At 35.9% G+C, this 27,241-nt stretch overlaps 1 protein-coding gene across 7 annotated transcripts in view; it reads right to left on the minus strand.

Moving 5' to 3' along the window:
* PAN3 (poly(A) specific ribonuclease subunit PAN3) overlaps nucleotides 1-27,241 on the minus strand; it is an 83,601-nt gene that overhangs the window by 39,163 nt on the left and 17,197 nt on the right. For 4 of the 7 annotated variants that reach the window (XM_038174921.2, XM_038174906.2, XM_038174913.2 and 1 more), the window contains 4 exons: nucleotides 21,185-21,251; nucleotides 19,387-19,457; nucleotides 17,148-17,210; nucleotides 8,338-8,499 (listed from right to left, as the gene is read on the minus strand). In XM_038174921.2, the coding sequence (XP_038030849.1) occupies nucleotides 8,338-8,499; nucleotides 17,148-17,210; nucleotides 19,387-19,457; nucleotides 21,185-21,251 (363 nt within the window). The remainder of the gene's footprint in view (nucleotides 1-8,337; nucleotides 8,500-17,147; nucleotides 17,211-19,386; nucleotides 19,458-21,184; nucleotides 21,252-27,241) is intronic. The other 3 variants (XM_038174907.2, XM_038174917.2, XM_038174914.2) reach the window with 2 other exon arrangements.

A 27,241-nucleotide genomic window follows, 5' to 3' on the forward strand; every position in this document is an offset into this window, starting at 1 on the left:
ACAGAAGATACAGGAAGCTGGTCGGCATGAACAATTTTAAATAGTTTTCTGCCTTAGATGTGAAGTAGTGTTAGCAAGCTTTCCATATGAAGGGCTGAGGTATGAGTTCATATAAACACTTTGCAAAAGGCCTTCCATAAGCATTATAATATAGAAGTTGGAGAACAGACTTGACAGTAAGAAAGCCTTGCCACTGCTGCACAGACTGTTCTTATGTGACTTCAGAGAATTCATCACAAACTAAGGAGCAGTTTCAAATTAAAGCAATAACAATTATGTTCCTTTTCTATGAAATTAACTTGTTTTAATGATATATTCTATTTTATCCTTTAGTAATGACTTTAAATTTGGTATAACAGAAAGAAATAGCATTAAAGTGACTAGCAAACATCTAAAATTTACTGATACATAAAACATATAACCAACTTTTGATTTCTCTTAAAATCTGTGCTTTTTGGGGGGTGGAGGGTGGAGGAATAAGGGGAATAGGAATTTCACAAGACATTATTGAAAGCAAAGAAATTAAGGCAAAAACAAAACCAATTATTATATGAACACACTGAAGTGTTTGAAGATTATTACGTATTAATTGTCAAAAGTTTGGTATTGTCAAAAGTTTGGTATATGAAGTCTAAACAAAAAATAAAATGAGAAGATAGTAACAACTTGCAATAGATAAAGGATACTGCGAAGATAATCCATAATGGTTTTCCAAAGCAAATCATATTGGATCACTTTGGCTTTAGGCAGGTTTAAACCAACTAAATATTTCAATGGTTAATTAATTTACATTTTTACCAACGTGAACAAGTGACAGAGAAGTTAGTGTCAGGTTAGAAAAGAAGTGTGATTATGAAATGCTAAATTAGTGCAGAAGAGTATTTGAAAAGTGGTGCTTTTTGGTGTTTTTTGTTTTGTTTTGTTTTGAAACACCTTTATTTGGACAGGTCAGCCAAATAGCATAGTATCGATGTATTTCAAAGCACTGGAAAAGAAAAAGGATTCTAAAAGCTTTAAAAAAGAGGATGCTCATGTTTAAAAACAAATACTAAGAATATTCCACCTTCAATCACATGACCACTAACCACCTTATGTCACACATTAGTTATTCCATATGTGCATGTGTCTGAATATTAAAGCACAGCCATAACCAATTATTCAGACTATTGAATTAAAAACACTTAAGACTTACATGGGTAAAAAGTTCATAGGAATCTTACAATTCTTTAATCCCACTTAGTTAAGTGAAGTTTGCTAAGTATACACTAATGCAACAAAACAAATGGTAAATTGCACTATACAGACTAAATTTGTAACTGATTTCTAATCTCAGAAGGTAATATTCTGGATTTATCTGAATGTTAGGTACAGGAATAACTAAAAGAATGATGTTCCTCTAGATAAAATTTGGCATGCAACAAGTTAACCAATTCTGCACTGGAGTTGACAGAAGTGGTAGAGAGCTGAGCAGAATTTGTCCAGGTAGCTGAAAATTCTGACAAAACAACTGGGACAGCAAGGGACAGAATTTGTAGCACCTTCCTAAAAAGGCATTTCAAATGACTGTGGAACTCAAGACTGTTTATTAATTTATTTACTGTTAATACTAGCCCTGGCACATCCACAGACCTACCACATCTAAAAATTTTGTCAATTCGGCAACAAAGACAGGAGATAGCAAAAAATTCAGATTATGTAAACAGAGAGAAGAAACCTTCTAGAAGATATCCCATACCATTCTGGTTAAACTTTTATTACTTTCACCAATTGATTTAATTCATGCCTACAAAATAGAGCTTTTTTGTTTTAAATGCATTCAACAAGTGCTCATAGACACTTGCAGTTTTGCTCTCTAAAACAGTTACTTACATATTCATTACCATTTTAGAATGAAACTACTTGAGAACTCTAACTGGTAGATGGTTTGGTTTAGCCAAGTGGAAGAGAAGCCTAGGAATCTGCTAGGGCAGGCCGGATTACACTGTAGAATTAAACAGAGTGGCTCAAAAGCCTGATGGAAACTCAGTTTTCACTCAATGTTTAGGTGTCACAATTCAGGGTAAGAACCAAATCCTGGTAAGACTGGGATGTTCCTATAAAACTACTTATATAAAATGCCCTCACTGAAAACAGGTTTGAATTGTGAAGCTAGATCCTTTAGTATAAAGGCCTGTTTTACTCCTGAGGTTACAAAATTGGAGTTGTAACCCAAGACTTTCCTCATTGCTCAAAAAATTATAATTGGAACCAATCTTAAATAACAGAACTTTCCACATTCAAGCTGTTTTCTAGGTACAGAAAAAATATCTGAGCTTCAGAGTCACCATCCAAACTAAACTTATCAAGTTAATACAACAAAATTTTAAGAATTTGTGATGAAAGATAGTTTATACTTTGTCAGATGATCTGAAGCTTAAGCTCCAGGCCATGTTTAAATACATGTTACATGTATTTGAAGCTGCAGCTCTTACATTTCCAAAAGCATACAAGCTTTCATCTGAACTAAGCCACTTTTTCTGCACTTCATTTCCAACAAACATAGCCCAAACATAGCCCAATTGATTCTTCATATCCAAAATAAGTGAGGGAATGGAATATGAATGAGTTCTTTAATGCTTTATCTTTTAATTATTTTTCAAAAACTGTAGACAACATTCCATACCAGTGAGTGAGCAAACATGCAAAAAAAAAAAAGAGGAAGCCACATTCTTAATGGCCAATGATTCCTACAATTATGTTCCTCATACTGAAAAGCATCCTACCTTCATGCTGGCAATAAAAAGTTCAAGTGTTAGTTTTACATTTGGATCAGCAATAAGCTTGAAGATCTCATTCTAAACGGGGAGTATGCTTTCAACGATACAGGCTATCTTTACAGTTTTCTTGATAAAACCTCACTAAACTTCCCAGATGAAGCGTAAGCAAAAATATTCTTACATTTTAACAATAATGAAAAGAATCTAATTAGTGAAAAACATTTTCTCCATTCTGTATTATACTTAAATTTCCTACACGCCCGGTTTTATGACAGATTCAACTTAATTAGTCTTTATTTCCTGATCTTCATGCTAGACTGGGCTTAAAGGTTTAAGTCTGAGTAAATCAGGATTAGGAAAAAAAAAAGAAAAAGAAAAAACAGGCACTGAAGACTTAAATGCTGTTAGTAATTAAAAGAAAGTAGATGCAAGAAAGAAATCATGTAATGAATTTAGTAATAAGGTGACATTAAAAACAAAAGTGAATGTATTTCCTGAAACCCAAACAAACAAAAAAAAAGCAGCTAGTGCTGTCTGCACTATGCGACAAGACCATATCTTCCAGTTTCAAGTGTCTATAGAGAGGCACATACAAAATGATTTCAAAACAAACTCCAATTAATATGTTTCTGTAAATGAGACAGAACAGAAACAAGCATGGCTCTGTTAGCTACGTTCAATTTTTCCAAAAAATATCAAAATAAACTAACCAACAACTCATATCCACTAAAGTTGCCAGCATTCATTTTTTCTTTCAGCTTGGCCAGTTTAAATCTCATCCTGTTTCTCTAGTAAATGTATAAAAAATATTGTCAAACTAAAGCAGGGGCATGTCTTCCATAGGCATTATCTGAATTAATACCTGCATCACGCATTCTTACCAAAATGATTCTGTAAGAAAATTTCACTAAAAGTGTACACTGCTCTCAAATTCTTCATGAATGTGTTATTCCAAAAAGATAAGAACATCCTTTTAGTCAGCTTTGTGAAAAAACTTTCAAAGAGTCCACAAAATAGAGTCCATCCAACCCCGTATAAAAAAAAAAAAAAAAAGAGGTCTATACTTTGGTATGCAAGAGAGCACAAAATGTTATAAAACACATAAAAAGTCCAAATTAAGTCTGAATTTAGTCATGATGCAATTAGAAAAGATGGAACCACAAGAGGAGTAAGATGGGAAAGACTATAAAATGATTCATTTCCATCACCATTCAGCACAGAGTTTAATCTGTCTAGTGGCTAGTATGTTTTAAACACTTAAGACAACTGAAATATGGTGGTGGGGGAAAGAAATACACCTTCTGTCAGTACTACAGAACAAAAACGCAAGATTCCTTAAAGGAAATTGCAAATGAAAATAAAGATGGCAATGAAAGCTGAGGGTAGAGGATGAGGTATCTCAGCCGCGTGCCACTGCTGACAGAACTGCACAGCAGCATGCACCTGCACTGGATGTTGCAGCTGTATATATGAACAGCTTTCTGTACTCTAGAGGATGACAATTCCCATTTCATCAACTAATTTCAATGCAGTTTTTCTATACCTACCTCAATGATAAGCTCCTAAGGCTCTAGTGCATGAATTCACAAATTAATCTGCAAATTGCCTTGAAGTACAGAGGTACCCTGTAATGCAGGAGGAAACCAAGACAAAGACTACGCAGCCTTTTAAAGGTCATGCAGGGAGCACACAGAAGTACTGGAAACTGCCCTTCTCTCTCATTTCCAGTTGAGTGCCTCACAACAGAGCTGTACAGCAGTGGCAGAGCCGCAGCCTCCATTTCTGTGGCTGTAACACTACTCAGTTATTTCCAGTTATACACTACCAAAGGCCAGCTACCTAAAGCAAAGAGTAGGCAAATTTCATTTGTATTTCAGAAGAACGTGCTAATGTACTTACCATACTAAAAACTGGAAACAAGCCTTTTTGTCCTCTTTTTATGTTGTCCTTCACCTCCAAATTCATGCTGATCTGTTCTGACATCCCGAATTGCATAGTCCTGTAATGGTTACAGAAAGCCACCACTAAACTGTACCCAAGCTACGAGCAGGGCAGTTCTCTGCCAGTCTACTATTTGGCATAGCTTTCAGAATGTTTTATTCATTCAAAAACATGCAAGAGCTTTTGTTTTTTTGTTGGTTTTTGTTTTTCAAATGGATAGATATGCCATAGAAGGAGCTTCACTTCACATAGAGAGCATCGCGGCAATCCCTCCGTCTCCAGAAGGATTCCTTGATGACTGTGACATCAGAGAAGGACACATTCTGGGATGTCAGAGCAGCCCATCAGACACTGGAGGTTACCAAGGACTCCAACACAAATCTCTTTCCCTCCCACTACTGAATTTGTGCAACATGCTTCCTTATTGTAGTTACTGTCACAAGTCATTACATTACCCACACAATAAGCTCTAGCAGTTCAAGGCCAGGCTGCACGGGGCTTTGGGCAACCTGGTGTGGTGGGAGGTGTCCCTGCCCATGGCAGGGGGTTGGAACTGGATGGGCTTTAAGGTCCTTGCCAACCCAAACTGTTCTGTGATCCTATAAAAAATTTAATCTCACCAACATGACTAGCTATAATCCAACATCGCTCTTTCAGAAAAGTTAGAGTTTCATTTAAACTCAGTAAAATGTGTTGGCTTAAGTGCAGACAAACGGTGTTTGCTCCACTTTTTTTTTTGTTGTTGTTAACAAAATACCTGAAAGTATTGTTAAAACTATAAACTTTAAGTCCATGTTTTTGATAGCAAATATTTGAAAAAAATCATTTCTAAGATTTTATTTTTTTGATTCAAGAAGACAAAATGCTATTCATTGTGCTTATGAACTGATCTGTATAACAAAAAAATCATATCCTACTACCTTATATATACTTTGATATTATAATACATGTATGTATCTCATGGCATGGTAGTAGCTCAGAACATTTCCTAACACAGGGCAGGACATATCACTGAAGAATAAATTTGGCTTTGTGCTTTTGCTTTTTATGGCACAACCCGGAATGCTGTGCATCCACTGTGTGGACCCCAGTTTTAAAGACTGGGTCATGCTTACATGACTAAAATAAATAGGTCTGGATTATAAATCCATAGCCATGCATGAGAAACAGCTTTAACTTTTTACAATGCATCTTGCAAACTACCTTGTTTTGTAGAACAGCCATTTTTCTGACAAAGATCTCTACACCTTTCAAAACAGCATTTAACAGCATGCCATGAAATAGGGTCTTCCCACACCCTAAATCGCACATTTGGAAGAGTGGACGTTCAAATAGGCACAAGAGCTTCAACATCTGCACAGCATTAGAAGCTTTCAGCAATTCTGAGATATGTCTGCTTCTCATCTTCAAACAAATGAGAAAAAGATGCCCTCAAGCAGATGTGCCTTCATCACAATTTAACCTTTTTACTTATCATTGCTTAGCACTCATCATCAGCCTGGATTTAGTTTGTACCACTTATATTCACACCTGCAAAAACAGCCTGTCTTTAAAAATACTGGAGACCTATGCTATCTGTGGGTTCATGTCCAGAAGTTAAAAAAAAAAAAAAAAACAAAGTGAATCTGAAATCTCAGTATGAAACTACCTCTTTTTTTTTTTTAAGTGTAGTTTCATGTACCAAACTTCTCCAATAGCCACAGCCATTTTTTGTGCTTTTACAATTAACATTTCCAATTTTTAAAGTTCTTGAGCTTTGTTTCAGCAGTGACTTCAAAACTGTTCACATGAATACAAAGACTTAAAAGGATCAGAGTAACATCAAGACAAAATTCAGTCTCTTATCTACGTAGATAGAGCTTTATATACCCTGAACCTCATGTATAGCCTGTTTTCATACCCTTCTCCATTCACTCTTGCCAAATTTCACTATTACTGTGCTGTCCCTTCCTTTTCTTCTCTATTTCCTATGCCTGGAACTTCCTTCTCCTCTTATATCTACCAGATATGCATATACATACTTGTTCAAGTCCCATACCTCCACGGTAAACCATGTAATTGCACTTTATAATACAAAACTGTATGTTGTACATAGGTTAACTCATTTATGTAGTAGTGACTGGCACAATAAAGGAGCTTGGAATTGCACCAGTGCCACTAACCAAAGAAAGCTTAGGGACCTTGAGCTTTTTAAGACATGGATACTGAAGACAATTGTTCCTGGCCAGAAGCTCCAAATCTCTGACTACTGGTTCTCCAGCCTCCAGAAAAAAAAAAAAACACTAAGCAGTTCCACTTTATTGTTATGCAGAGTAGATCAATGACAACCCTTGACATTACACAGAACAGCAAGAGAAAACAATGGAGGAAAAAAAATGGGGCTCTTCCTGCTCCTTAGATGCCCACTTGAAATTTGAAGACTGATTTCTCTTTCTCTCTTTTCAGAGCAGCTGCCTACTAATTAGGGCTTGCACTCCCCATTAGATAAACGTGGTTAATTCAATCTGTCAATCTTCTCTCACTTGAGAAAAGCAGTGTTTCACCAGCTCCAACCACTCTTCTGCAACCTTGCCTGGTTGCAGAAGATGAAGCTTAAGGCTTCATCTTTTTCTGCTAGTGGCTTCTCTACTTCCCCACCAGCAAAAGAACCAAGACTTACACCCAGGCAACTATGCAATATATTATCACTCTGCATGCAACGTGCTGCCCATTACTCCAAATTTCAGCAATGCAAAGCTGTCCAAACATTAAGTAAAGCAAAATTCGTGTTGGTATTGCAGAGTTCTAATATCCACTTCATGTTTGCCCTTCTGTCACATTGAAAGTTTAGCGACACTAAAGAAATTTAAGGGGCCACAGACTCTAGCTGTAAACAAGTCTATTGTTGATTTACCCATTTCTATCACTTAAACACAAAGAAGAAAATCCTTGCAATGACTAAAATCTTTGAAGAACTTAAGTTCTTTCTCTGAAGAATCAAAAGCACCACTTAAGTGCAAAATAGTAATAGCAGCAGTGTTGTAGTTATGACAACTACAATAATTTTCATCTAAACCCTGACATTGAGCAGATTGTTCCCAGACAAGAATCACCCTCCATTATCATGCTAAGGAGAGCCTGCTACTTCAGAATCAGATATGCTCAAGTCCAGCTCTTGAAGAGAAAGTCAGGAATAATGAAAGTAACACAAAGGTTTCCAGCACAAGTTGAGAAATGTAAGCTATCCCAACATGAAACTTAAGAACTTATAGTTTCTGTTCATAGTGGTTACATTCCACACTGCAGAAATTTATTTATTTTTTTTGCATTTTGTCAATCATTTTAACAAAGCTTACTAAGTTTCACAGTAAACACTTTGCTCACATGAAAATTAAAATATGAGATCATGTTTGCTTGCTTTTAAAACACAGTTGATTGTTTTTGCTTCTCCTCCATAGAATATAACAATCAGAGTATATGACACAGGGGTGGGTAAATAAAACATCTGAGTCATTCTCCTCAGGGGGCCACTATGCCTGTTTTGCAAAATATTTTATCCTATCTCAAAGCATATTTGGAGTAACCCCTTCTAACATTCTCCAGAATTTAAAATCAAGCATCCAAAGTACTGAAAATTTGACTAGTAAAAAAATAATTTTACCTGTAAATTGTTTTCTGTGACTCTGTTCCACCAAACCATATTGATGGGTTCTCCTGTTTTACACCTGTCAGCCAGACAGCCGATAGGGTTCTTTGATTTTCTTGCTTTTGATCCCACCGGAACTATCCTCTCATCCAGCATCCCCAGTCGATACTTCCTGGGCTACGAAAAAGAAGGAGAGAAACCAGGCCACTCCTAACAACCCTCATCTAAAGCTACACTACAACAGGCGTCACTGATTTCATTTCTGGATTGGTGGAATAGGAAACAATTTGCAAGTAAAATTTATCTGAGACTGTTTCCTTTCAATCATTATTATTTAGTTGCAATAAACAACGTTTTTCAAAAAAAAACTTCAGGGACTGCTAATTATTTGTAAGCAAACTTTTCCATCACAAGTCAGCCACTGAAATATGAGTATGCATTTTCAGGAATTCAGTAAAAATTAGTTTTAAAAAAAATCCATATTTCTCTGACAGATACCTTCAACCACATCATAATACTGAACTCTAATACTTCCCTTAAGATTTCTACTGAAGAAGAAACCAACATTGACTTTCATATGCTTCCTTTTAAGTTCAGATTTCCCAAGACTCATCTCCTGAAGATTAACAGTTTGTTTATTTATTAATTAATAAAAGGTAAAGCTGAGTAGCCAATTATAGAACTCAATAACAAAAACATTTCTGCTCAAGTTAATATTCAAAAGAGTAACTTCAGGTACTGTCTTAGGTGAAGGCAAACAAATTACCATGATAAATGCATAGGAAACAAACAATCTTAAGAAAATAAAACATGCTTTAAGTAGTAGACATGCAGGAGATGTTTAAGCCTCAATAGGAGTTAAATTTCTACTACATTGCTAATGATCTCTACAAATAAAACTGTTTAAAAAGCATGATATGAACATTAAATTAAAAAAGACACTGGAAAAAAAAATGTTAAAGACTTTCACACCAGTGAGGTTCAGAAGTTCTTCAAATTGCTCTATGCTTTCAAACCAACATGTACATGTACTTTCCCAGACTGTAAACACAAACACAAGAAATATTTCAGCATGCAGGTTCATTTAGACCAAGATCTTTTTTATACCAATTACAGCAAAAACTAGGGGCTTGTGTGTTTTTCTTTTGCTGTGTTTTTGATGTGCAAGTGTAAATTAGCACTGTCTGGACATAAGACCACTTTTTATTAATCGAAGTTTAACTTACCTGTAGTCAGTTATCTACTTCTTCTGGTAAGAAATCTTAGCAAGACGTACCTTGATATGCATTTTAAAAGTGGTTCCTCAATAAACAAGGTGACAATATAATTAAAGACTTCCCACTCATACACAAAGAAATGGTAAAATACATGTTGAGACTATAATAAACCAGCTGCAAAGTCATAGCTTAAACAAATTCCCTGATCTCATCCCCTGAAATCTTTTAGGCTGAAAGTTTTGGAAAAAGTTAACATTGAGACAGATCACTAGTAGCTCATTTGCTTATAAAAGAACAAGAAGCCCAACACTGAATATGAACTACAAAGGCAAGAAACTGCATAAAGATCAAGTTAACCAACTTTCATAACAATCAGTAAGATTGAATTTCAGTTACAATTACAAATTTGTACCTGTCCACCACAGTTCACGAAAGTCCTTCCATAGCTCAAGCTGATCCCAGTAGAGCTAAATACAGGTTGTTTATGGGAAGAACCACTCTACTGTTGGACCACTTCCCATCTTAAACTACTACTATCATAAATGGCAAAGCTGTAAGTCTGAGAAACCAAATATATAAATAACACAGAAGTTAAGGGCAAGGTTTGAATATAGTATGCTATTTTCTTAGCTTGGTTATGGGAAGTAATAGCATCATGAAGATATCTACTGCAGCTCACTTGGCATCTTCCTCAACTCTTGATGTTCTTCCAGGCACAGGGCACTATCTGCCTCAGGCTATGGGACTACAATCCAGCTTTCAGTCATGTTTTGATTCATAAAGGGGTTTTGAATACTTCATAACAAAAAGGTGGTATATAAATATTTGAAGAAGGAGAGCCAAAACAAAAGAAGAGCTGAGCTTCTGTGGAGGGAGACTATTTTCTTTTCAATGTGATTCAGGTTCCAGGAAGCAGAACAAAACTATTTTAGGCTTTGAGGGACCACGTTAGGGGGCTGGCAGAAACAAAGGTTAATTCTATGCCATAAATCAACTTTGAGCAAATATAAGCTCTTAAACCAGTAGTTCACAGTCTTACTGAAAAGAAAGAAGTCAAACTAAAATGCCAAAGGGTGAGTGGGAAAGACAAAATTAAAATTTCACTTTTATTACATATTACAAAACATCAGCAGATTACAAGCCCAGCATTCCATTGGTAAAACAATACAACATTAACATTTTGGGGAAAAAAGTCTATTTGCATTTAAACCATTCTAAATTACACTGATTTTCAATGAGCAAAATTGCATCTGAATCAGAAATCCAATTAGAGTTTACATGAGACTAGAAAACAAAGTATCTGCCAGGAGGAGAAATTCTATAGAAAGAACAAATAGACTGAGCAGTTTGAAAAAGACAATCAAGTTGTCTACACTCCTGCCTCCTACACAGAGCAGCAAATAAAGCAGAGGCAGAAGAGTGCACCTTGGAAAAAGAGCAAGAACTCAGCATCTACTGATCATTTCTGAACTGAGGTGTCTACCTAAGAAAAGGAGACATGATCATCTAGACAAACCCAATTTCTTGGCAGGGGTCAGCTCTTTTAGATAGTTACAAAAGCAATTGCATGTTTGCTTTCCATAATGTTTTTCTGTAAGGTACAAAAACCCTGCTCAACCATATAGATGAAGGGATAATTCAGCACACTGTTGTTTTTTTTTTTTTTTTAAGGGAAGTGGCTAAAGCATTTACATACTTCATAATCCCTAAGCAAGCATTTCCAAACTACATTGCAACTCCCAAGATGGTTACATGTTCCAAATGAGTTGTGAAAGGTCAAAAATACCAATTTTAAAATTAAAAATAAAGGTTAGATTTCATATTAATTATTATAGTTTAAGAGGAAAAAAAATACAAAGCCAAATTACTACAAGGCATTACTGGAACAGTTGAGTTCCTCCAGGGCAAAGAAGTAAGAAGCAATAGTAATTACTGGTTGCAAATGTTTACATGAAGCAGAGAACAGCTAACTACGTTTAATTGCTAGCAACAGCTTGGCTCCCCAGGGTGAGAAGGGTAAGCATTTTCAACCATAGATAGTAATTATAACCCTTGCCCTGTGAAACCAAGCTGCTGCCAGCAATTAATGGTAGGAAGCTATTGGTTGGCATGATTAGAGGGAGGGTGTTATATATTAGGAAAGATCAACCCCCAAAGTCTCAGAAACATTACACTTAAACAAGAAATCCACTCTAAAAACAATGAGGACCTGAGTAGCATCTTCATATCAGAATACTACTACAGATGAGTAACTTAATTAGCCCACGCTAGAAAATTTTTCTCAAGTCAGCTTAATTACTTGCCTCCCATTCATTCAAAAGGAAGCTTAGGAACATGTTTAGCAAGTCTATTTTCTTCCTACTATCTGCTGTAACAAGGTTATGCCTCACCCCTAGTTTCTCCTGTTTCATGGACAAGAAAATGCAACTAACATACATTAGGCAATGCCCCACTCCATCTTTCCAGTTCAGGGGCTGGACACACCAACGTTATAAGGCTATCCTAGAGGGGAAAAAATAAAATCTAAAAAAGTTTATGAAGATTCAAACCATAAAGACTCCTCCTGTCTAATAACCTCCATGTAATATTTAAGTCTGGATAAGGCAGAAAACCAAGACACACTATTCCAAAATTTTGTTCCACTGAAGATCCGTAGTTGGATTATTTGGGATCACACATGCCCCAAATTATATTTCTGCTCCTCAAAATGCACTTATCCTCTGATGGGCTTTGAGTATTTAGATTTTCAAGACAGTTTCTATACCAAAACATGCACAACAAAGTTCAGCATACAAACACGTGAGCAGGCCATAGTGTTTTAAAAATATTGTGAATAACCTGAGCCGTAATAAGCATCTAAGGCTGTCTACGTGCATATACTGAAGCAAATACTTCATGGTTCTCTCTCGCAGGCTAACTTAAGCAGCATTACTGTAAATTACCATAGCAAAAAAAAAAAAAAAAAAAAAAAAACAGATACCACAGTAGCATTACCTAGGACTCATCTCTTGTACAGTGAACTGACTGTATCATGTACAAACATATACTAGTATTATATCATCAGACAGGAAAAACTGGGTATACCATGTTTTATTTTCCTTGCACTGCTACAAAATTAAGAAATGTGTTTTTAGTCTCATATGTTGACTTGCCTTGTAGTATTTCAGTTTTGTTTTGCTTTTTAAACAGAAGTTAGTATCAAGTAGACCATTAGAAAAAGATTAAATGCTCAACTACTGTGCTACTCTACTGAGCCAACAGTTTTATTTTCTTTCTTAAAAACTAAAAGCTGACTACAAGCCAAGAACTCCCCTGGCAGAGCTTGCAAATGACTCCTGTTAGATCAGAACTCTCCTCCTTCCTTCCTTGTTTCAAGCAGCTATCATCAGTGGAAGTTTCACCCAACAGCCATAGCAGATCAGCTGGAGTAAGACAGGGAAACAACCAGCTATCATTATGAACTTCAACATGGAAAGAACAAGTCAGGGCCAAAATCCATATACAGGCACAATCAGCTGAGTAGCATTCTTAATTAAAAGTACAACTGCACAAATGGATTCATCAAGTATTACCTTAACACCTACCTTAACACTAGGTGGGGTCACTAGGAATACCCTTGTAGATTTGCAAACTGTTAGTATGAAAAAAGGCAGCTGTCTTGTCATTACTTTTTAAGCCTTGCAGCTAACATTGCTACAAACCCCTTACACGGTTTAGGATTTGGCTAACCAAAGTACTCTCTCCACTTCCTATTTCATTGCAACCTCTCTTTGGTACACAGGCAGCCAACGCTCATTTATCTCAGCTTCTGAATGTTAGAACCTTTGGAACCTGTTTGACTTTGAAAATCCACAGAAAATGGAATAGTAGCCTAACTTTCGGTCTAAAAGTTTAAAAAAAAGTGTTAAGAAAACAAGGAAAGTATACCAACATTTGCAATGTTTATATACTTAACAATTTTACTGTTTATAATGTTATACATAGAAATTCCATGCGCCCTTTTTTCTTCTTTTTATTGTTCATAAAACCTTGGTTTTCTCTGGGAATAAAATTTTCTCTAGTTGAAAAGTATCATATAGAGACAGCAAAAAATATTCTTCTGAATGTTTTTGAATATTCTTTTCAATATTTTTATTATTCTTTGAATATTTTATTATTTGAATATTTTATATTCAAAGAAAGCTAAAATGTCCATGTGGCATGGAAACAGCTTTAACCCCATAACATGTTTAATCATTGCAACAAAAATCTTGGTTCAACCAAATTTGAGTGAGAGCTCCAACAGATCAGGCATTACATCTTACAGTTAAGGAAAACTTCTCAGGTGTGAATACAAAAAAGTACTTCAGGAGCATGGAAGTTGAAGACGTGAAAATCCTAAAACATTTAGATGGAGCTAAGTTGACATACCGAAGTCTTGACTCAAATTTTGCAGCCAAGCTAGGTCTGTGTATGAATCACAAAGAGCTACCACAGTCACTGATGAAGTTCTTTGCTAAGGAATTACTATCACCTGCTAAATTGAAACAAGCTAGCAGAAAAGTAGGCTTTTTCTATTACTATAGCAGATAGCTCTATGTAGTGAAGACTTACCAGAGGACCACCATCCCAAGATACAGTTAAGAACCAAAAGCATAGGGAAAAGGACTAAGGATTTTGGTGCAACTTTTACTCTATTCAGCATATGATTTCTCAAAACTGGTGTACTTTTCTAGATGTTTTAGGTATTTGCATAGAATTTTCAATTACTGTGAACACAAGCTTAAGAAATCCTCCAATTAATGTACTGCAAATAACTTACTTGAAGGCTACTAAAGAGTCAAAAAAGCTTGTAAATATAACCAAAAACGTCCTGCACATTCAAGTTACCTGACAGAGGTCTAGGTGGCTAACTAAAAAAAAAAGAGAGACCTAAAAATGGGGAGCGAGGGTAGCTTTTGAAGTTTTAGATGTCTGTAGGTCATACAATACATCTGACCTGCTTAGACACAAAACCAGATCTTTTTTTATGGAGTTCTATAGTAAGTGCTATGTTGCGAATCCATCTTATTCTGCTCTTTTCCTTCAAATACACAAATAGGGGAGGCAACAAAAATATAATGACTCATCAATTTAAACGTGTTCTACATTTATAAAAGAAGGTGCTTTAAATACGTGATTTCTTACATAATAATCACTAATCCATACACAAAACTCAATGAGAGTAAAAAAATCACTCATGTCATACACATACCATACTATGTAGTATTTACTAAGATAGCAACAGTATACAACAAAAGAACAATTCCAAAGAAAATTGTACACCAGGTCAATTATCATATCCTTAAAACACATTTTAGACAGAGGTAGACTTCATACTACCTGCAAATATTTACTAGTTTTCTTTAGAAGCATAATGTTTTTTTCCTTTTTCCTTCAACAATTTTTTGGCATCGCTTACCAACTGTGATGTTTTATTATTGCAATAGAGATGTATAACCCCAGGAGGAAAGTTTCAGGTTTTGAAAGTTAAGTTTAGCCCCCCAGGTGCATTATAAAGTGTGTGCAGCCAAAATTTTGCAGTTTAAAACACAGTGATGTGAGGTGATGTTTGGCAATGACCTCTCAGCTACTCAGAACATGCTGCATGCTTTTGAGGTGGTATTCCAGGGACCATGGAACATTTTTCATTAAAGGTAAATACATCAAGACCAAACAGCATGCAAGGCTCTTCAATGAACACCACTGAAAACTATAACGATGATGTACCAGAGGTGTCAAGACAGAGCTGGAGAAAAATACAGCTTCCCAACAGGTAACAAAACTAGATGGAGGACAGGACACTGAAAAATAGGCTGGAAATGGTTTAGATCTTAATAACTTGTTTTCTATAGAACCTAGAGTTAGCTTTATTGTTTTCTTTTAAGAGGAAAACTCTCCTTGTCCTCATTAAAAAAGCCTGCAGTTTTTTGAACTAGGCTTACTGGCAATCTTTTGTTTCAAAATAATGTTGTCTGCACATTTAGTACTGCTGATCAAAGTATATGAATTAAAGAAGGCTGCTGTCCACTCCCACTTGCAATATCTCTCTACAGAAAACATCAAGATAGCAGAATCCTGTTCTCGGTGAAGTTCAGTCCAAATAATCTCTGTCATAATTTCCATTCTAATTAGAGTATGTTGTCCTGGCTTTTAGTCACCTAAAATCAGTGGAAGGAGTTCTAAAGAGAATTTTGTAAAACACATAAAACAGCTTTAAAGCTATATTGAAGTTCTGTTCACTACAGCAAATCTGTTCAGTCTTTGCAACCTGAGGACTAACAGCAATCCTCACTTTAATGACCCTCCTCTAAGTGTGACTGAAACATTAAAAAATTAAACCAGTGTCAGGAGCTTTTCAGAAGAGTTCAGTTTCCATGAGGATTGAAGGTATAAAAAAAATAAAACAAAACTTTAAAAAATAGCAATGTTTTCCACTATCCTTTAAGGCTGACTATTGAATAGTGGTGGAACCGTTTAGTCCAGATTGGTGGTAACAGTCTCAGAACAAATTTAAACAAAAGCTTCATCACTTTGTTTTTCTAATACATTAAGCTATCATTCACTTGGCATCAGATTCTCATCAGTTATGTTGCACATATTTTTATGAACTGTTTACCAGAACCACCAAAATGAATGCAAACAAATGTGTTTTCCAGACAGATTATTTCCAAGTTTACAGAGGAACTTTGTCTAGATAAAGATCAAAGCCAATTTAGGAAAAAACACCCAAGAACTTCAGATTCAGAATGTTACCCTATTTTTAGCAAGCGTAACATGTATTTGAAGAAAAACAAAAAAAAGTGACATCATTATTCTCAGGGAAGAGGGTTAGTCTAACTCTAGCTTTTGTTCCATGCTTCACAAATCCTATTTGTGCATTGTAAATTAATACTTACCTGAAAATCTCTTATAGGAAATTCACTTTAAGGTTGCTTGTCTTACTGCATGTAGAGTTACAACAACCGGACAGTAAATCCAGCAGGGTTTACAGTTGACAGAACCTCCACCAAGGCTCCATCTATAGAAATACTTAGCTCCTTTGATTTCATTTTAAGTATCCTATAAAATGTCTTTAAATAGTAATCTTAGCTTTCCTGGAATCTAAAATTGAAATGCAATTTAATAATTTCTAGACAGAGAAAATAAGGTTTATGAACATTCTCGAGGTTAAAGGACTACTTTACTTTTCAAACAAAAGGTAAAATTGATCAAATTTTTAAAAAGCTGTAACCGTTTTAAAACATGAAAATAATCATAAGCAACTTCAGTAACCTAGTCACTACTAAAAAAGCAAGGATATTAAGAATTCTGATCATGTCTTAGTTTTAATATTTTATTATCAAATATTTAAGCTCACATGGCTTGCCCGCTGTTAAAGGGCTGCCAGAATAACACAATCAGTAATATTCAGAGACAATATTAATAAACTTAAGACATCTACATATTACAATTTTATTTTTTTAGAAACTATTCATGGTTTTATACAAACATCCAGTTTTTACATACTTGCAAGTAACTTAATTCCAAATATTTAAAATAACACATTTCTAATTTGCAAAGCAAAACAATCACTCTTTATTCACTTACCAAGACTGTATTATATCTGTCCTCCAAGTCAGTGATAAACGAAGGAAATGCTGGTTTTGCCAGCTAGTTCAGAACAAACAAAACCTTAGCCCTGGGCTCTTAGCAAGAAAACTGAAAGGTTTTTTCAAATAGTAGATGTTGTAAACACCTACATTTGAGCTAGCCACCAAGGCTCCCTTTAGAGTCATTGAACAGAAACGTGCACTTCTGGAAGGTTATCTAGCTTGTGTTACAGCAGGTATTGAACACTGGCTATTTAAGTCATGTTGCTCGAGCTCTAAATAAAACTCAGTTACTGGAGTAGGGTGTAAATCACAGAATTTTTTTAAAAATACCCAGCACTCAAGCATTTAGTTCAAGGAAATGTATGACTATACTTGAATGCTGTACTCAAAAAAAAAAAATACTAAAAATGGTAAGGAACAACATCCAAGACTATTTGCATTGTATTGTCTGGCTGTCAAGTCAAACAGTCACAACAGAAATTCATTTCTACTACAGATTCATTTCTAGTAGCTCTATACATCAAGTATTATCCACTTCACCACTCATTGACATTAGCCTCATCTACCTTGCTTTTCTTAATGTCAGCCAAGTGTTCACTTAAACTGCTTGTCTCTCTCTACTGACTATAGAGGGAGCCTTGACGCCTAGATTTTAAGACAGTTCCAATCATATTAGATGAAAACCTCCCCCTTACTAGTATTATTTAACAATCTTTTACACAAATATAGATCACAAAATGGAAGCCATAATAAACAATAAAAGTTTAATAGGAAAAGCATAACGACACCCCTTTCAATTAATGCCAGTTATGTCTGAAATATTAATGGAGGGAAAAAAAAATAAATCAGTTTCACAGATAAATGCCTCTCTTGATACTATTTTTGCAGTAAGTGGTTTAATTGCTGATTCTTTCTTGGGGAAAAAAAGAGACCAAGTCAGAACAGACTTTTCATTACTAATTGAGCTTTAAAAGTTTCTTGAGCTTTATATTCAAACATTATCTGGTTTGCTTCCATTTTGTACTGTTTCATTAACTTTGAATTAACAGTCAGTATTAGAAGCAGTGTTTTAGTATGCTTTTGTATGTCATTTTCTTTTGAGCATGTGGTTTAATATGCATACACATATAAATAGAATACAATTTTCTTTCTTACTGTCCTCATTAACTGGGTAAACACATAGTTGTTTACATCAAACTTCCAGTACAATACAGCTGGCATTAAGGAAAAAGGCAATTGAGAGATTCCATCTAGTTTGGATGCATAATATTGGGAAGTTATCATTCTACAGCTTCATTTTAGTTCAAGAAAAATAGTCTGATGGACCAACTATGGTAATTATCTTCATGCTCAATCTTCACCTGCAGGAATGATACAGAGCTTAATTGCCAACACGCAAATAAAGCTCTATGAAAAGTCACAAGCATACTGATACAGCATGCTTTCAAAAAAAAAAAAAAAAAAAGGTATTATTGACTACAGGAAAGTTCAGAATCATGTGGCAAATAAGAAGCAAAACATGAAAGTAATCACTGAAAGCAAAATCTGATAACTGGCTGGGACAAGATAATGTCTTTTTTGATAAGAGACAGTTTGGAAAAAGAAGTAATTCTGGGCTAAACCAAACTTTTGTCTCTTATTCCAGCCACTGTGCTTTTAAATGGGTAATTAGGAAACAGCACAGCCTGAGTTGGCACAGGTCAAAGGTATTCAAAGATGCTCTTTAGCTTTCAGCAGAAGACTTGTCAATAAAGATTAGAGGGGAAAAATACCACACCTTATCTTCCCCATAATATTATTAGAGTATCTTTCAAACTGAAGGCATTTCAAACAAAGAATTATTTTGACAGCATGGACAAATAAATGGGAGGAATGATTCTTCTTGTATTCAGAACTTATTACCATGAAGGTACAAGATAATCTAACCACCTGCAAGCCTCAGTGCAATAAAAATAATTTGTTTTTAAACGCAATGGACCATGTCTGAATTTTCATATTCAAAGCATTCTTATCTTCAATTTACAAATGCTTGGAATATTTCTTAATAGCAACAGTCTGATCTGGTGCAACACAAATGAAAGGGATCTCATTTATATTGGCAGTAAATTAGTAAAATAAACCTAGTAACACTAGAAGAATCATCCTTATTTCACCTAGCATTTCAAGTTGTTCCAGATCTTCTTCCCTGTCAACTCATGCACGATTACACCACTTAAAATTTAGCTGTTGCCTACCTTTCTCCTTTGAGACACGGTGAGGGCAGCAAAGTCATTAAACAAGGATGAATTTGGTGAAGTTAGTGGATCTGTAAAAAGAATGTAAAACATGTTATACACCTACATATATACGAAAAAAAGCTTACAATTTTTAATTTGTTTGAATGGAAAAAAAAACCCTCAGGCAAAACTACGTTTAGCAACACTGTTGAAAACTACAGCATTTATTAGATTCCATGCAACAGCATAAATGAAATAGTGCTCATTAGCATAAATGCAGTACATTTAATTGCTGTTGACACTATTTAAAGTCCACTAAGATTTTAAAGCCTTCATCTCCACTTACCTGAACTTAGTCACCTTCAGCACAACATAGCATTACAAATAATGATGCAGATGTTATGTCACACACAAATTTAAATCTGATCTAAATGTAGCAGAAGTCCATACTCTACTAGTAGTTTTTTATTGATTTTCTTTCTCCCTGTGTATCCCCTCCAAAATTGAAGCACCAAAAATTGAACAATCACAGATGCAACTTAAACAGGAAAGTCCAAGCTGAATTTATATAATTATCAAATTTATTGTTTACAGGTAGCATTAATTTGTTATGTTTTAATGAAACACTCTTTAGCATTCATCAGTACTCCTTTATAAGCTAATTCTACGAGTGAGGAACAGCTTAGGAGGGGAAAAAATTAGCAGGGCCAGAGACACAACAGAATTTAAAGTGGTTTCCAAAAGTCAGTCTGGTTTCTCTCCTTCGCATGCATCACCATCACTATTTGGCTTGTCACACAGTCAAACTGACTGCATTTAAAACTGTAGAACTCCACTGCCTTGAATAGCTAATTGTGCAGTGGGACAAAAGCACAAAACCTACTGGAAATGAACTAGGAGGAAGAAAAACAAAAACAAACTTGGCTTTCAAATTAATTTTCTAGAACTACGTACTACCTTGCTTTACCAAAAAATATAAGTGTAAGTAGCCTAGCTATAGTTTCAGACATGCAAATGAAGTTCTAGAACATTATTAATACAGCAATTTTCAGCACAGCAACATTTTAAATGCCATAAGGGAATAGTGCTCTTCTTGAAAGAAGCTGGCTTGACAGCTACAGCTGAAATAATCTGCAGTGCCTGTTATAATTTGGAAAGGAATTCTGAAAAGCACATTATACAAGTTCAATATACCCTTCACAGTCATCTAGTGAATGTGCAGGCCTGCACTATAGAGACACTGTTTGGTTGAAAAAACATGTTCCCAATAATAAGAAAAATATTGTAAGAGTTGAAGTACTGCTTAAAGGACAAAACTTGGGATCTATTAAGATTTGTCAGTTATGTGATATATTTCACAAGAATTGTATACCCTTGAATTCAAGATTAAAAACCTGTATATTCATTCCACACAGCAGCCTCCTTGAAAAACACAATAAAAAAGGACATCACCATGGAGCAACAAAAGCACTTAAGCTATCAGTGCTTTATGGAGGATATCCAAACTAGCATCTCATGTGAAACGACAAGACCAATAGATTGCATTTTTTTGTAGTAGCAGTATGTTTTCTTGTTGCTGTTGTTGTTTTAGTTTTTCCCCACTGCAGCAAAAAGAAGGCTGAAAATTTTGAGTTCTGTAGCACTACTTTTTGTAGTCCAAAGCTGAAATCATATAATACCCTATAGTGGACAAGAAGTTCTCCTGCATCTTAAATCAGATCAGAGGAGAAAACCTACCTTCAGTCTCAATTTTGCCAAAGGGAATCTCCTAAATTTCCAAGTGTACTTTCGTATGTATTACTTTAAAAGTGCTTACCATGGCCTGCGTACTGCTTGGCACTGTCATTGAGAAGGCTAGGGGAGCTGCTGCTATTTGTCATTCTCTGCAAAAATAAAAACAATTGTACATATAAAATAAAACTACAAAATATTAGGATGAATTGAGAACAGTATGTAGAAAGCTCAGGAAGGGTTTATAGTTGACAAAAATGTTTAGTAAAATACAGCATTTCACATGAGAACAATGAAAGCCAAAACCAACCGTATACTAAAATGAAACACTATCCTCATGAATTACTTCTACCTTGGGAGGTTCTGCCAAATCTTTGGTTTTCTTCCTTTACATCACCAGCATTAGGTAAGCCAGTCCTTTATTATATCATTATAACTCTTCCCTGTATTATACGCTATAATCACCATATGAAGCTTTTCTAAGCAAAAATATTCAAATTAGTATATTTGACAGTTCATTGTTTTTTGTCTGTTTTTTAAAAAACATTAACAGTACCTTTCAGCAAAATCATGCAATTCTTGTAAACCAGCAGGACCCTTGAAAGCTTCTTAGTATTCCTCCTTCGCCCCACCTGCTTCTCCTGCACTCCTCCACAGATACCAGCTAGAAATCAGTTGGACTACAGAAAGCAGCACTGCTCGAAGAGCTACCACTGCTTTCATGTAAGAGACAGTGTCCCTCTACTCCTCTAGTCTCCCAGCTAGATGGAAAAGTACAAGAAAAAAAGCACAGCAATGCTAGGAAGTGTCCTCTCCATCACCAAGTGATAGTACTTGGAGCTTTTTTTTTTTTTAAACCTCTTCCTAGGCATTCTTTTGGCCCCCATCAACTAGGAGTCTCCCAGCCAATTTCTGGGCACTATTCAACAGCAAAAAGCTTTGAGATCCCTTCAAGTAGATAGTTTGCATGCAGCAGCTGCTGTCGTGGGTGAGTGTACACCAGCACAAACAGGCCACTTCATGCCAGCTGGCCCCAAGTGTCTCTAGGATGGTTTCCAGGCATGCCTAATTCAGTAGTCAAGACACAGACTAAGAATCAGAACTGGTCACTGGAGTTGCACTTTACACTTTCATTTTTCCACTGCCAATCTGAGCACTAGTGGCAGATGGCAAGAAGCCTACTATGTAATACTTCAGTGCCATTTCATCTAGTTCTTGACCAGAAGGATCAATATTCTGAAGTAAATTTGGTAAGAACAGAGGAGAACCAACGCAAGCTAGTGTCATCCTGTGTGGCAAGAAGTGCGTTAGGTTTACTTAAAAATAAAAAGTTTCTCAGCATCCTGCATAAAACTGAAAATTGCAACTTTCAAACTGACTTCACCAGAAGCTGCAGCTTTCACTTAATCTACTGTTTTTCCTAGATACATGTGATGTACATTTACGTGGAAAGCAAGTTGTTAAAAAAAATCATCATGCACTGTTAGGAAAGTAACTTCAAGAAAATTTTTGCAAAATGTAGGTACCGAATCAGGTGCCTTATTGTTATCCTCTCAACAGCAGGCTCAATCAATGTCCTATTGTCAACTGACATGCAACTTCTTTATTTCAGTATCTGTGCTCCTTCATTACAGCAAGCCTTCTAAGATCTTCTGACACAACTCTTCATTCAGCATGAGTAAGTAGTACTATACGAAGCAGTAGTAGACTACTTGCAGATGTACGCGTAATATACATATGTATATATTGTGTTAACCTCCAGTTTTTTCAAGAATTAGCTGAGGAACACTATTTGTTGTATGCTTTCACTATTTTAATGCCACTTATCTCCTGTCCTTAACTCACACTAAACTATTAGTGATCAACAAGCAAGTCTTTCCACAAAAAAGATGCCCCTAATGAAACAGTTTACTGATTTCTACAAACGAGTAGCATTTCATGAAACCCCACTATATTAACAATTTTGCTCAAGTTCAGAGAGGCTCATCCCACTGTCTCCACAAGAACAAACTTACAGCTCAAGTCAAAGAAATAGCCTAGCAAATTTTAAACTTTTCATTGCAAGCTGTTTTCAGCAAGGTATTTAGCAAACAAATCAGTATTTAGAGACAAAAGATGAGTTTAACTTCTGCCTCATCTGGTGCAAACTTTCTATAATATTGATAAGTTTACCAGAGGCTGAAAGACAGATCAGACTTTTTCATGCCCAATTACGATAACTGCAAAAATTATACACAGAGAGCTAGAGAGTTACACGCTGTCTGGTAGCTGGTATTTTTTGGTGAGAACAACCAGTTTCTGGTATTCAGATAACAAGTTAGTTGTGGCATTTTGTTATTTTTTGCAGTATAGATGTCGTGTACAAAAAGCACGGTGTTCTTAAAGTAATTATCAGCCAGTCTGCACCCAAGTGGTCACAGCGAGTCTCTGGCTGATCAGTACTAGACAGCATGTCCTGAGATTGAATCAAAGTTTCCTAACTCACTGGGGTCACAGACCTGATTCAGTATGTCCTTCTGATAGTAAACTTACTGCTTCTATTCTCTCCACTCCAAAATACAAGTAGAAATCTAACTGTAAAATACCAGTATATAAAAACTATTGTGCAAGAAATTTTCTACTGAATACATAGTAAGTAATTTCTGGATTATAGTAGCTCAGCTGTTCATACAATATATTCTTTTCCTGGTCAAGCAACAAGAAAGGTGTTAAAACTTTCACAAAACAGAGTCCCTACTGTGCCTCTTTTCCTAGTATTTGCTACATCCACACTGATCCTTCTAAGAGGAAGTGGTTTAGGAACATGAAGGAAATCTTCCAGATTTGCACAAAAATTGATAGTGTTAATGTCTATTTCTGACATGCAGGTATTTGTAACAATTTTAATGCAAAACGTAGAAGTCTGTCAGAACAGGGATAGATGCAACTGACATCTGGGCTGGTATCAAAGACGGTTAAGATTAGGGCTAAAACTGGGAACCAAGCACTCTTCTGTCAACAGTATTTTTCCTATTCAAGTAGTGCAGTTAAACATTCAATCAGACCTGAAATGTGAAAATGTGACTGCAATAATGAAAATCTGTGCTGACACAATCAATAAAAAGATATATAGTGTGCACGCTGGAGACAGATTGCAGCGGAACACACTGTTCAGTATTCTAACAACACAGTGCAAAGAACTTCCTAAGTCTACGGACATCAAAATGTGCTGTTGCAGACAAGGCTTGTTTGAGGTGTAAACATATTTCACACGAGCCACGATTCTGGAAAAATAAAACTTACTGATCCTGGGCAGCTCCTGCTCTAACAACTGCTTGAAAGCTGTAGCTTGCATGAAGTTGAAAAATGCCACTTAACCACTCGCTTTCATGAATTTTTCATCTTGTTCAACATTTATTACGCATGCACAAGCTTCTTACCTTACCATTAGTCATGAAAGTCCTGCATGTAGTGAGCAAAGGATTTTTAAGGTGTTTTAATATTTAAGACTTCCACCATGCTCTAAAGCATTTAGTCTTCAGTAGGGCTATTTCTCTACCTCATTTTTACTAAGTCAACAGGAAAATGTCTTCAACAAAAAATATAGCAAATAGCACTTGGTATATTTTTTATTTCTGTTTTCTTGATAACAGGTTTTGTTTTTTAAATATTATTTCTCAATCTCTTAGTAGCATTGAGCTATTTTTTTTTTTTTTTTTTTTTTTTTTTTTTTTTTTTTTACAAATTCAATTTCAAGAAGAATCTAAGCACAAGAACTTCTAGCCCAAAAGATGAAAGCTCCAGAAAGGTAAGAGAAGCCATTAACAGACGAAAATGAACTATTCATTCTTAATAAGCCTGCAAGGCAAGGCAAGCAAACACCAAGTTTTTAACTTGCTTTAATGCATCATGACTTTCACCATATGGAAGCTAATACTGAAAGAACTTTGGCACAACCAAATGCCACACCAATGTCACTCAGGTCCATATAAATTCTTTGCCTGCCTATTGCTATGATTTATTGAGGTTCTTTAAGCAGTAGTTAAAATTCAACTAGGCTGCCTGGCACGCATCCTGTCCCTCTCCCTTTAAGGCAACTAAAAAGTTGTTTCTGTTCACATCTCAAAAGAAAGCTACTACAAAATCAAACCATCACATTCATTCAGTCCAAGGATTTAACCTAAGCTTAGAGCTTTCTCCACTGCTGAAGCTCTGATCAGTAACAAAATACAACCTCTTTGATTTCACGAAAAAGTGATAAAAAAAAGTTTCAGAATACTTTGTTAATTCCTGAATATTCAAGCAATACCAGAGCAGGAATAAACTCATTCGGACATGTTTAATCCCAGTGTTTGAGGAATAATCAAAATAACAAATCTCCTCTCAGGAAAATGCTGCATGAAAAGGTACAGTGTCAAAAACAAAACTTTTGTCAAAGTCAATCATCATCTCCTCTCCTAGACGTAAGATAGCCTGTTGGTTCCAAAATTTTCCTATTCAGAACTGTCTCAAGTTACTGTCTTATAAAAAAGTATTATTTTGACACAGACTAGGACAACACTGACAGTAGACCAACTGTAACAATTTCCATATCATGTTGCTATTTTAATAATCTTCCCTCGAATTCATTCCTGTGCTAAGTATATTATCTCAAAATACTTTGTAGCATGTCACAAGTTCATCTCTTTACCTTAATACTCTTCTACCAGAATTATATTTCAGTTATTTCTCTAATTTTTGGAACAATGTTAATTGAACAATAAAAGAAGTCGTACTGCAAAAGAATAAGATTGCCACAAGCAAACAAGCCATTGTTCAGCTGTCACATTCTGTGACCTACTAATGGTGACACCTTTCGCTTTTGTTTCTAAACGATCCAAAACTCATCTTGGGTGGCTAGCATATTTGACTCACAGCACGTCCCACTCAAGTGTTTGAATTAAAACAACTGGATTTCTTCAAAAAGCATTATGTAAACAGTTGCATAATTTCATATATAAAATAGCATGTCTATAGCTCCACCAGGCTCTCAACAGTTAAAAATTGAAGACATTTACAAGCCTGCATGCTCATGTTAAGGAGAGTTTTATTACTCAGCTCCTGGCAGATGCAACAATGGGAACAAAGGCCTTTGTGTTTACTCAGCTGCAAGGCTTTGAAGCGAGGAGGATCTCTACTTCTCAGGCTTTTCAAGAACTCTTAGTATGCCAATACTAGCATGGCAAAAGCAAGAGTCATTCTTCTCTGTTGCTTGGCCTTGCCAACTTTAATGCTGATGACTTCTCTCTATTTTTATTTTGTTTACAGCAATTTAAAAAAAAAAAAAAGTGGTTTTACTTTCTACATAACCCACAGACCAATGGAAGGTGTGTAGTTACAAAACTCATCGTGTCTAAATACATAGAAATATATCTGTAAAGCAATATACACAAAGGTACTTTCTCCTGTTTTATGCTCTTACAAGCAGGTTGCTCAACCCTGTTATATTAGCAGTTTTGACATCAAGGTGCTCCTCTGCCTCATCCTGCTCTGCATTCTCCCAGATTATTCACATGCCCTCTTATGATCCCAGCGTAATACTACTGAAACTCCTTCCCACACCGCCTGTAGCTTTGATCAGCCCACGAGCTAGTAAAGAGGCAGTGCTAACGTGACTGGTCCAGAGGAACACGCATACCAGCTCGCCGAGTGGTACACGCAGAGCGCCTGAGCAAACAGCCAAGCATTAGAGGCATCCCGGCCAGCCAGCTCCTGCCTCCTCACTGCTGGGAAAGCCAAGTGAAACGAGCTGCTCCTTGAACCACACCTCAGCCTGTCTCTTGGCTGCTGCTAAGCCAAAAAAAAAAAAAAAGAAAAAGAACAGCTTCAGGGACAGCATGCAGCCTGGGAGCCGTGTGTTGTGCAGGCCTGCTCTGTTATTAGTTATGGAGAAAAGGGAAAACAGACGCTTTGATAAGCTGGAAGCCAACGCTGCAAATGTAGCATATGAAGGAACGTGCAGATTCATGGAAGAAAAGACGTATAAAACAAAACCATATTACAGGGAAATGCGAACTGATGACAACAGGAGACGATTAATCAATAGGAAGCTAGCCAGTAACAACAGAAGAGACCAACGGGAGGCAACAAAAGGCTGGCTAACAGCGAAGAATTTTGAGGTAGG

This window comes from Anas platyrhynchos, chromosome 1 (assembly GCF_047663525.1).
Source record: "Anas platyrhynchos isolate ZD024472 breed Pekin duck chromosome 1, IASCAAS_PekinDuck_T2T, whole genome shotgun sequence".
Taxonomy (NCBI): Eukaryota; Metazoa; Chordata; class Aves; order Anseriformes; family Anatidae; genus Anas; species Anas platyrhynchos.